This window comes from Rhinoraja longicauda, chromosome 40 (assembly GCF_053455715.1).
Source record: "Rhinoraja longicauda isolate Sanriku21f chromosome 40, sRhiLon1.1, whole genome shotgun sequence".
Lineage (NCBI taxonomy): Eukaryota > Metazoa > Chordata > Chondrichthyes > Rajiformes > Arhynchobatidae > Rhinoraja > Rhinoraja longicauda.
In genome coordinates, this window is record NC_135992.1 from 11,441,556 (window position 1) to 11,453,569 (window position 12,014).

At 46.8% G+C, this 12,014-nt stretch overlaps 2 protein-coding genes and 2 pseudogenes across 3 annotated transcripts in view; 2 read left to right on the forward strand and 2 right to left on the reverse strand.

Annotated features, from left to right (window-relative positions):
- LOC144611403 (ferritin heavy chain-like) overlaps positions 1–1,532 on the forward strand; it is a 50,595-nt gene extending 49,063 nt beyond the window's left edge. Inside the window, exon 5 of the mRNA XM_078430474.1 lies at positions 1,259–1,532. Coding sequence (XP_078286600.1) covers positions 1,259–1,408 — 150 coding nt within the window. The 3' untranslated portion in view covers positions 1,409–1,532. The remainder of the gene's footprint in view (positions 1–1,258) is intronic.
- A 574-nt stretch (positions 1,533–2,106) lies between these two features.
- Positions 2,107–3,025, reverse strand: LOC144611350 (cold-inducible RNA-binding protein B pseudogene; annotated as a pseudogene).
- A 1,958-nt stretch (positions 3,026–4,983) lies between these two features.
- On the forward strand, positions 4,984–6,009 carry LOC144611288 (cold-inducible RNA-binding protein B pseudogene; annotated as a pseudogene).
- A 487-nt stretch (positions 6,010–6,496) lies between these two features.
- LOC144611345 (ferritin heavy chain-like) overlaps positions 6,497–12,014 on the reverse strand; it is a 131,307-nt gene continuing 125,789 nt past the window's right edge. Inside the window, exons 3-5 of one of the 2 annotated variants that reach the window (XM_078430410.1) lie at positions 11,833–11,958; positions 7,907–7,987; positions 6,497–6,762 (exon numbers count right to left, since the gene is read on the reverse strand). In XM_078430410.1, the coding sequence (XP_078286536.1) occupies positions 6,613–6,762; positions 7,907–7,987; positions 11,833–11,958 (357 nt within the window). In that variant the 3' untranslated portion in view covers positions 6,497–6,612. The remainder of the gene's footprint in view (positions 6,763–7,906; positions 7,988–11,832; positions 11,959–12,014) is intronic. The other variant, XM_078430412.1, reaches the window with a different exon arrangement.

The following is a 12,014-nucleotide window of genomic DNA, read 5'->3' on the forward strand; positions in this document are numbered from 1 at the left end:
GCTATCTGGTCTAGATCATACAATGATCAGTCTGACGGGCTAACGGAATCAAGGCATATGGTGAGAATGCAGGAACAGGGTACTGATTCCAGATGATCAGCCATGATCATATTGAATGCTGGCACTGGCTCGAATGGCCTACTCCTGCACCTATTTTCTATGTTTCTATAGCGTTATAATTTCTCTTAAGGGGGAATGAATACAGTACAACAGGAAAACCATGCTTCAGTTTCAATGGACATTGGTGAGACCTTATTTGGAGTAGAGTCTACAATATAGGCCTCTTTTTTTTAAAGAAAGGATGTTAATGCATTGGAAACATTTCAAAGAAGATTTATTAGACCAATATCTGGAATGTCCAATGTCTTGTCATGAGAAAATGTTGAATAGCCTAAGCTAAGTTTAGTTTAGAGACACAGTGCGGAAATAGGCCCATCAAGTCCACACTGACCGGCGATCCCCCGCACACTAACGCTACCCGACACACTGGAGACCATTTTACATTTATACCAAGTCAATTAACCTCCAACCTGGACGTCTTTGGAGAGCGGGAGGAAACTGGAGATATCGGAGAAAACCCACGCGGTCACTGGGAAGAACGTACAAACTTCGTACAGAGAGCGCCCGTAGTCGGGGTCGAACCCGGGTCTCTGGCGCTGTAAGGCAGGAGCTCTACCACTGCGCCACCGTGCCGCCATGCATGGGAGTACAAAGATGTCCCATGCAGACAGGAATGCAGAGTTGCAGTTACTCACAGATCAGCCATGATCTTATTAAATGACAGGACAGGCTAGGTGGGCTGAATGGCCTACTCCTGCTCCTGTTGTGTATCTAACAGATGCACCACACTGATCTGTTGACCTTCGCAGATACTGCTCATATGCTCATGCGATAGGAGCAGAATTAGGCCATTCGGCCCATCAAGTCTACACCGCCATTCAATCGTGGCTGATCTCTCCCTCCCAACCCCATTCTCCCCATAACTCATGACATCCGCACTAACGAAGAATCTATCTATCTCTGACGTAAAAATATCCATTGACTTGGCCTCCACACCTTCTGTGGCAATGAATTCCAGATTCACCACTCTCTGACTAAAGAAATCCCTCATCTCCTTCCTGGAGAAACGTCCTTTTATTCTGAGGCTGTGCCCTCTGGTCCTCGACTCTCTCCCACTGGTGGAAACACCCTCCAAAGAGCAGTCCACCACACCTGATAATTTTGTTGCATGAAGTGAATCCTATTTTTTTTTCCCCAGCTGTGCAATTTCCTGGAGTCCAATTTCTTGAACATCAATGTGGAATTCATGAAGACACTGGGAGACCACATCATGAGCCTGAAGGGACTGAGTGCAGGCCAGACCGGTGGAATGGGCGAGTACCTGTTTGACCAGCACAGCCTTGAATGAAGGGTCTTGACTGTGGAAAGCAAGCCATCACCTTCCACACCTCTCACCACCACCCCAACGTGCTGTCTGTAAAATACCAAAGTATCTCACACTGAATGTTAAGACGTCTGTCCCAGAAAACAAGGCTACTTTTATTGCTGTAATAAATGTTTCCAGAAAAACAAAATGGCCAATTGATGGCGTTTGATAAGGTCAACATCTCAGAACACCTTGACTAAGAACATCAATAACTATGATACATCTCCCCACTTCACCAGTTTCTTTTCCATATGCATAAGTTCGTAAGCTTATTAGCACGGTGGCGCAGCGGTGGAGTTGCTGCCTTTCAAGTGCGAGGGACCCGGGTTCGATTCCGACCACTTTTTTTTTTTCAATTCCACTTTTTAATATTCCCACTTTTTACAAAGACCATTTCGTACAAAACATGTGTGTGTTCAGCTTTCCGTCAAAACAAGTTGCCCAAAATTAAAGGAGCCGCCCTCCCACCCCGCGCCCGAATTTTCAGCATCGGGAGACACCCCGCAGGATCACTGCGCCACCCAACCCCCACCACCCCACCCAACCCGCACCACCCCACCCAACCCGCACCACCCCACCCAACCCGCACCACCCCACCCAACCCGCCGCCGGCCGCCGGCCGCCGGCCTCCGCGCGCTCGATCCAAAATAAGGGGGTTCGATTCTGACCACTTTTTTTTTTTTCAATTTCACTTTTTAATATTCCCACATTTTTGCAGTTTCGTACAATACATGTGTTGGGGGGGGGGGGGGGGGAGGGAGGGGGAGAGAGGCGGGTAGGGAAAGAGGCGGGGGAGGGGCGGGCGGTCGCCGCCGGGGACAGTCCGTCAGAGGGAGGCCTTTATCTAACAGGCCTCGTGGACCGGGTCTCTGCGCCTCCCCGCTCCCCCTGCAGGGGAATGACTAGGGAGAGGAAATGGGGCCTCGGTGACGAGGCCGGGCACAGTCACATCTTCGGTCATTGGTACGTGTTGCGGCCTTGGTAGCTTCCGCTTCGGCCCTGAGAGTAGCCGCCGCCGCCGCCGTATCCGCCCTGAGAGTAGCCTCCGCTTCGGCCCTGAGAGTAGCCGCCGCCGCCGCCGCCGCCGCCCGTTTTCCTGTCGGCGTGATCCACCCGGATATCGCGGCCGTCCAGGGACTTGCCGTCCATGGCCTTCATGGCGTCGCGGGCATCGCCCGGGTTCTCGAAGGTGATGAAGCCGAAACCTCGGGACTTGTTGGTATCTCGGTCCTTGATGACGCGGACCTCGGAGATCTGCCCGTACTTGCTGAACGCCTGTTCCAGGGTCTGCTCGTCCGTCTCAAAATGGAGGCCGCCGACGAATAACTTTCCTTCCTCAGACATCTTAGATGTTCGCGGCCTGTCTTCCCTCTGCTGTTAACTCGGCGGCTGCTGCTCGATTCTGACCACGGGCGTTGTCTGTACGCCGTTTGTACGTTCCCCCCGTGACCAGCGTGGGTTGTTTCCGGTTACCTCCCACACTCCAAAGACGTGCAGGTTTATTGGTTGTATAAGAAAATAACTGCAGATGCTGGTACAAATCGATTTATTCACAAAATGCTGGAGTAACTCAGCAGGTCAGGCAGCATCTCGGGAGAGAAGGAATGGGTGACGTTTCGGGTCGAGACCCTTGTTCAGACTGACGTCAGGGGGGCGGGACAAAGGAAGGATATAGGTGGAGACAGGAAGATAGAGGGAGATCTGGGAAGGAAGAGGGGAAGGGAGGGACAGGAGCTATCTGAAGTTGGAGAAGTCGACGTTCATACCACCGGGCTGCAAACTGCCCAGGCGAAATATGAGGTGCTGTTCCTCCAATTTCCGGCGGGCCTCACTATGGCACTGGAGGAGGCCCATGACAGAGAGGTCAGACTGGGAATGGGAGGAGGAGTTAAAGTGCTGGGCCACCGGGAGATCAGTTTTGTTAATGCGGACCGAGCGCAGGTGTTCAGCGAAGCGATCGCCGAGCCTGCGCTTGGTTTCGCCGATATAAATAAGTTGACATCTAGAGCAGCAGATGCAAGAGATGAGGTTGGAGGAGGTGCAGGTGAACCTCTGTCTCACCTGGAAAGACTGTTTGGGTCCTTGGATGGAGTTGAGGGGGGAGGTAAAGGGACAGGTGTTGCATCTCGTGCGGTTGCAGGGGAAAGTGCCCAGGGTTGGGGTGGTTTGGGTAGGAAGGGACGAGTGGACCAGGGAGTTACGGAGGGAACGGTCTCTGCGGAACGCAGAGAGGGGAGGGGATGGGAAGATATGGCCAGTGGTGGGGTCCCGTTGTAGGTGACGGAAATGTTGGTGGATGATATGTTGGATCCGCTGGCTGGTGGGGTCTTTCCAGGTGAGACAGAGGTTCACCTGCACCTCCTCCAACTTCATCTATTGCATCCGCTGATCTAGATGTCAACTTATTTATATCGGCGAAACCAAGCGCAGGCTCGGCGATCGCTTCGCTGAACACCTGCGCTCGGTCCGCATTAACAAAACTGATCTCCCGGTGGCCCAGCACTTTAACTCCCTCTCCCATTCCCAGTCTGACCTCTCTGTCATGGGCCTCCTCCAGTGCCATAGTGAGGCCCGCCGGAAATTGGAGGAACAGCACCTCATATTTCGCCTGGGCAGGTTGCAGCCCGGTGGTATGAACGTCGACTTCTCCAACTTCAGATAGCTCCTCTGTCCCTCCCTTCCCCTCTTCCTTCCCAGATCTCCCTCTATCTTCCTGTCTCCACCTATATCCTTCCTTTGTCCCGCCCCCCTGACATCAGTCTGAAGAAGGGTCTCGACCCGAAACGTCACCCATTCCTTCTCTCCCGAGATGCTGCCTGACCTGCCGAGTTACTCCAGCATTTTGTGAATAAACAGGTTTATTGGTTAATTGGCTTCAATATAATTGTAAATTGTCGCTGGGTGTGTGCAGGATAGTGTTACCGTGCGGGGATCGCTGGACAGCGCAGACTCGAAGGGCCTGTATCTCTAAACTAAAAGTTCATATGTTTGAGCAACAGAATTGGGCCATTTAACCAGAACCAGGGGCCACAGTTTAAGAATAAGGGGTAGGCCATTTAGAACTGAGATGAGGAAAAACTTTTTCAGTCAGAGAGTTGTGAATCTGTGGAATTCTCTGCCTCAGAAGGCAGTGGAGGCCAATTCTCTGAATGCATTCAAGAGAGAGCTAGATAGAGCTCTTAAGGATAGCGGAGTCAGGGGGTATGGGGAGAAGGTAGGAACGGGGTACTGATTGAGAATGATCAGCCATGATCACATTGAATGGTGGTGCTGGCTCGAATGGCCGAATGGCCTCCTCCTGCACCTATTGTCTATAACCCATCAAGTCTACTCCGCCATTCAATCATGGCTGATCTATCTTTCCCTCATCCCCATTCTCCTGTCTTCGCCCCATAATCCCGGACACCTGTACTAATCAAGAATCTGCCTGTAATCCTCAAAACAAAAATTCTCCTAAACTCAGCAATACAGGGTGATAAAGTTACCCCTCAGATTCCTATTAAATCTTTCCCCCTGGTAACCGGAAACAACCCACGCAGGTCACGGGGGGACGGGGGGGACGACGTACAAACGGCGCACAGACAGCGCACAGACAGCCCTCGTGGTCAGAATCGAGCAGCAGCCGCTGAGTGAGCAGCAACCGCCGAGTTAAACAGCAACCGCCGAGTTAAACAGCAGCCGCCGAGTTAAACAGCAGCCGCCGAGTTAAACAGCAGTCGCCGAGTTAAACAGCAGTCGCCGAGTTAAACAGCAGTCGCCGAGTTAAACAGCAGAGGGAAGACAGGCCACGCACATCTAAGATGTCTGAGGAAGGAAAATTATTCGTCGGCGGCCTCCATTTTGAGACGGACGAGCAGACCCTGGAACAGGCGTTCAGCAAGTACGGGCAGATCTCCGAGGTCCGCGTCATCAAGGACCGAGATACCAACAAGTCCCGAGGTTTCGGCTTCATCACCTTCGAGAACCCGGGCGATGCCCGCGACGCCATGAAGGCCATGGACGGCAAGTCCCTGGACGGCCGCGACATCCGCGTGGATAACGCCGACAGGAAATCGGGCGGCGGCGGAGGCGGCGGCTACTCTCAGGGCCGAAGCGGAGGCTACTCTCAGTCCCGAGGTGGCGGTGGCGGCGGCTACCAAGGCCGCAACACGTATCAATGACCGAAGCTGTGACTGTGCCCGGCCTCGTCTCCGAGGCCCCATTTCCTCTCCCTAGTCATTCCCCTGCAGGGGGAGCGGGGAGGCGGACAGTCCCGGTCCACGAGGCCTGTTAGATAAAGGCCTCCCTCACTCTGACGGACTGTCCCCGGCGGCGACCGCCAGCCCTCTCTTCCCCCCCTCCCTCCCCCCCTCCCTCCCTCCCCCCCCTCCCTCCCTCCCCCCCTCCTCCTCCCTCTTCCTCCCTCCTCCCCCCCTCCACTTCCCCCCTTCCTCCCTCCTCCCCCCCTCTTCCTCCCTGCTCCTCCCCCCCAACACACATGTTTTGTATGAAACTGTCGGTGCAAAAAGTGGGAATATTAAAAAGTGGAATTGAAAGAAAAAAAGTGGTCAGAATCGAACCCCCTTACTTTGGATCGAGCGGGTGGAGGCCGGCGGTGGGTTGGTTGGGTGGGGTGTTGGGGTTAGGGGTTGGGTGGGGTGGTGGGGGTTGGGTGGGCGCAGTGATCCTGCGAGGTCTCCTGATGCTGAAAATTCGGGCGCGGGGTGGGAGGGCGGCTCCTTTAATTTTGGGCAACTTGTTTTGACGGAAAGCTGAACACACACATGTTTTGTACGAAACTGTCTTTGTAAAAAGTGGGAATATTAAAAAGTGGAATTGAAGAAAAAAAAGTGGTCAGAATCGAACCCGGGTCCCTGGCACTGAAAGGCAGCAACTCCATCGCTGTGCCACCGTGCTAATGAGCTTACGAGCTTATGTATATGGAAAAGAAACTGGTGAAGTGGGGAGATCTATCATAGTTATTGATGTTCTTAGTCAAGGTGTTCGGAGATGTTGACCTTATCAAACGCCATCAATTGGCCATTTTGTTTTTCTGGAAACATTTATTACATCAATAAAAGTAGCCTTGTTTTCTGAGACAGACGTCTTAACATTCAGTGTGAGAGACTTTGGTATTTTACAGACCACGTTGGGGTGGTGGTGAGAGGTGTGGAAGGTGATGGCTTGCTTTCCACAGTCAAGACCCTTCATTCAAGGCTGTGCTGGTCAAACAGGTACTCGCCCATTCCACCGGTCTGGCCTGCACTCAGTCCCTTCAGGCTCATGATGTGGTCTCCCAGTGTCTTCATGAATTCCACATTGATGTTCAAGAAATTGGACTCCAGGAAATTGCACAGCTGGGGAAAAAAAAATAGGATTCACTTCATGCAACAAAATTATCAGGTGTGGTGGACTGCTCTTTGGAGGGTGTTTCCACCAGTGGGAGAGAGTCGAGGACCAGAGGGCACAGCCTCAGAATAAAAGGACGTTTCTCCAGGAAGGAGATGAGGGATTTCTTTAGTCAGAGAGTGGTGAATCTGGAATTCATTGCCACAGAAGGTGTGGAGGCCAAGTCAATGGATATTTTTACGTCAGAGATAGATAGATTCTTCGTTAGTGCGGATGTCATGAGTTATGGGGAGAATGGGGTTGGGAGGGAGAGATAGATCAGCCACGATTGAATGGCGGTGTAGACTTGATGGGCCGAATGGCCTAATTCTGCTCCTATCGCATGAGCATATGAGCAGTATCTGCGAAGGTCAACAGATCAGTGTGGTGCATCTGTTAGATACACAACAGGAGCAGGAGTAGGCCATTCAGCCCACCTAGCCTGTCCTGTCATTTAATAAGATCATGGCTGATCTGTGAGTAACTGCAACTCTGCATTCCTGTCTGCATGGGACATCTTTGTACTCCCATGCATGGCGGCACGGTGGCACAGCGGTAGAGCTCCTGCCTTACAGCGCCAGAGACCCGGGTTCGATCCCGACTACGGGTGCTCTCTGTACGGAGTTTGTACGTTCTTCCCAGTGACCGCGTGGGTTTTCTCCGAGATCTCCAGTTTCCTCCCGTTCCAAAGACGTCCAGGTTTGGAGGTTAATTGACTTGGTATAAATGTAAAATGGTCTCCAGTGTGTGTCGGGTAGCATTAGTGTGCGGGGATCGCTGGTCAGTGTGGACTCGATGGGCCTATTTCCGCACTGTGTCTAAACTAAACTTAGCTTAGGCTATTCAACATTTTCTCATAAGACATTGGACATTCCAGATATTGGTCTAATAAATCTTCTTTGAAATAGGTGCAGGAGTAGGCCATTCGGCCCTTCGAGCCAGTGCCAGCATTCAATATGATCATGGCTGATCATCTGGAATCAGTACCCTGTTCCTGCATTCTCCCCATATGTCTTGATTCCGTTAGCCCGTCAGACTGATCATTGTATGATCTAGACCAGATAGCCCATCGACAGTGAATGCTCTCTCTAGGGTTCAGGTAATTCTTGTTACCTGAGGATCCTCTTTATCAGTTGCTAGCTGGTGCAGATCAAGGAGAGACTTGTTGACGTTTTTCTGTAATTCCAGGGTGTCCTGTGTGAAGGAGATGAGGAGGGATTTCTTTAGTCAGAGGGTGGTGAATCTGTGGAATTCATTGCCACAGATGGTGTGGAGGCCAAGTCAATGGATATTTTTATGTCAGACATATCCTTCCTTTGTCCCACCCCCGACATCAGTCTGAAGAAGGGTATCGACCCGAAACGTCACCCATTCCTTCTCTCCCGAGATGCTGCCTGACCTGCTGAGTTACTCCAGCATTTTGTGAATAAATCGATTTGTACCAGCATCTGCAGTTATTTTCTTATACTACTAGATAGATTCTTCGTTAGTGCGGATGTCAGGGATTATGGGGAGATGGGTTCCCACCAGAATTTTATAAAAAATTTAAAGAATTATTAATTCCTCCTTTTATGGAGGTAATACAGCAGGCGGAAAGAACACATAACCTCCCAGAGTCTTTTACGACCGATTTTAACAGTAATACCAAAAAAAGATAATGACCCTTTAAAACCAACATCTAGACCTATATCTTTGCTGAATACAGATTATAAAATAGTAGCAAAAATTTTATCTAATAGATTGTCTAAGTATTTACCAAAATTAGTACATATGGATCAAACTGGATTTATTAAAAATAGACATTCTGCAGATAACGTAACTAGGTTACTTAGTATAATGCATTTGGCACAAAAGAGGAATGAAATAAGTGTAGCAGTAGCTCTGGATGCAGAAAAAGCATTTGATAGGTTAGAGTGGGATTTTTTATATAAAGTATTGGAAAAATATGGGTTAGGAACAACTTTTATAAACTGGATTAAAACTCTAAATGTGAATCCCAAAGCTAAAGTAGTGACAAATGGCCAAATTTCAACACCGTTTCAATTAAAAAGGTCAACTAGACAAGGATGCCCATTATCACCTGCTTTATTTGTCCTGGCAATAGAACCGTTAGCTGAACTAATTAGAACTGACCCAGATATTAAGGGTTTTAAAGTCAATCAGGAAGAATTTAAGATTAATTTATTTGCAGATGATGTTTTGATATACTTAACAAAACCATTAGATTCGTTGCGCAAACTATCTTTTAGATTAGAAGAATATGGAAAAATATCAGGTTATAAAATAAATTGGGATAAAAGTGAAATTCTACCCCTTACTAAAGGAGATTACACTCAATGTCGATTACTAACCCAATTTAGATGGCCATTAATTAGTATAAAGTATTTAGGTATAAGAATTGATAATGATATGAAGAACTTATATAAATTAAATTATTTATTATTACTAAGAAAAATAAAAGAAGACCTTGATAAATGGATGACATTACCAATAACATTAATAGGAAGAGTTAATGCCGTTAAAAAGAATATATTTCCGAAGTTACAATATTTATTCCAATCATTACTAATACAAGTACCACAGAAGTTTTTTCAAGAGTTAAATAAATATGTGCGGAAATTTCTCTGGAAAGGTAAGATATCAAGAATATCGTTGGAAAAATTGACATGGAAGTTTGATTCAGGAGGATTACAACTTCCGAACTTTAAGAATTATTATAAAGCAAACCAACTGAGATTTATTGCATCTCTTTTTGAAGAAAAAAAAACGGCATGGACAAGAATAGAACTAGACAAAATAGGAGAAAATATACCAGAAGACTTTATATATAAATGGGAACCTAAATTGATACGGGGACTGAAAGAATCTCCATTATTAAAATACTTGATCGGATTATGGAATAAGGTAAATTTTGAGGATGAAACAAAAAAATCTTTATTAGGAAAGACTACTTTGATTCAAAATAGATTGATACCTTTTACAATGGATAATCAGCTTCTATATAGGTGGCATCAAAAAGGGATTAGATATATAGGTGATTGCTTTGAAAAAGGTATATTGATGTCATTTGAACAATTGAAAAATAAATATCATATATCAAATAATTCTCTTTTCTGTTACTTTCAATTAAGAGCTTATTTAAAAGATAAATTGGGTCAAACAATGTTATTGCCGAAATCTAAGGAAATTGAAAACCTAATTCAAAAAGGACAAATTAAAAAATTTACTTCTATTATATATAATCTAATTCAAAAAAAGGCCCCTAAACAAGGAATTCATATATCAAGGCGAAAATGGGAAACGGATTTGAATATTAATATTGATGGAACAAATTGGTCAAAACTATGCCTTGACAGTATGAAAAATACAATAAATGTTCGGTTTAGACTAGTACAATGTAACTTTCTGCATCAATTATATATCACACCACAAAAATTAAAGAGAATAAATTCAAGTTTATCTGACCAATGTTTTCGGTGCAATCAAGAAATTGGTACTTTTTTTCATTCTACTTGGTCCTGTTCAAAAATACAACCTTTTTGGACAAACTTAAGAAGTTTTCTAGAACAGATTATCGGAATACAACTTCCATACAACCCAAGATTTTTGTTATTGGGTGATGTTGAAGGAATAAGACCACAACTTAAAATGAATAAATATCAGAAAGAATTTATAAAAATTGCATTAGCAGTAGCCAAAAAAACTATCGCAGTTACTTGGAAATCAGATTCCTATTTAAGTATGGACCTTTGGAATAATGAAATTTCTAACTGTATCCCACTTGAAAAAATTACTTATAACTTAAGGAACAAATATGATACTTTTTAAAATATCTGGCGTCCTTATCTACAAAAGAGGGGCCTATATATATATATATAGAGGAATTGTTCATATTCTCAATGGTTCTTTTGGGAGAGATGTACATATATATACAGATTATTCTGTTTGGAATTCCATGGGGCGTGTGCAAGACCCCCAACACCCAGGCAATCTTCAATCTTTTTTTCTTTTTTCTTATTTGGGGTTAGTATAAAGGGGGGTGGGGGGAAGGGTGGGAGGGCTTGTTTTCTAAAAAGTTCTGTAAAAATAAAAATAAATAAATAATAATATTTTTTTTTAAAAAGAGATAGATTCTTCGTTAGTGCGGATGTCAGGGGTTATGGGGAGAATGGCAGGAGAATGGGGTTGGGAGGGAGAGATAGATCAGCCACGATTGAATGGCGGTGTAGACTTGATGGGCCGAATGGCCTAATTCTGCTCCTATCGCATGAGCATATGAGCAGTATCTGCGAAGGTCAACAGATCAGTGTGGTGCATCTGTTAGATACACAACAGGAGCAGGAGTAGGCCATTCAGCCCACCTAGCCTGTCCTGTCATTTAATAAGATCATGGCTGATCTGTGAGTAACTGCAACTCTGCATTCCTGTCTGCATGGGACATCTTTGTACTCCCATGCATGGCGGCACGGTGGCACAGCGGTAGAGCTCCTGCCTTACAGCGCCAGAGACCCGGGTTCGATCCCGACTACGGGTGCTCTCTGTACGGAGTTTGTACGTTCTTCCCAGTGACCGCGTGGGTTTTCTCCGAGATCTCCAGTTTCCTCCCGCTCTCCAAAGACGTCCAGGTTTGGAGGTTAATTGACTTGGTATAAATGTAAAATGGTCTCCAGTGTGTGTCGGGTAGCATTAGTGTGCGGGGATCGCTGGTCAGTGTGGACTCGATGGGCCTATTTCCGCACTGTGTCTAAACTAAACTTAGCTTAGGCTATTCAACATTTTCTCATAAGACATTGGACATTCCAGATATTGGTCTAATAAATCTTCTTTGAAATAGGTGCAGGAGTAGGCCATTCGGCCCTTCGAGCCAGTGCCAGCATTCAATATGATCATGGCTGATCATCTGGAATCAGTACCCTGTTCCTGCATTCTCCCCATATGTCTTGATTCCGTTAGCCCGTCAGACTGATCATTGTATGATCTAGACCAGATAGCCCATCGACAGTGAATGCTCTCTCTAGGGTTCAGGTAATTCTCGTTACCTGAGGATCCTCTTTATCAGTTGCTAGCTGGTGTAGATCAAGGAGAGACTTGTTGACGTTTTTCTGTAATTCCAGGGCGTCCTGTGTTGCCTCCAGCCCACTCCCCCACTCACTCTTGGCTGGTTTCTGCAGGTATAAGACAGAATTAAGATTCTACTTTAGAGGGCGGCATGGTGGCGCAG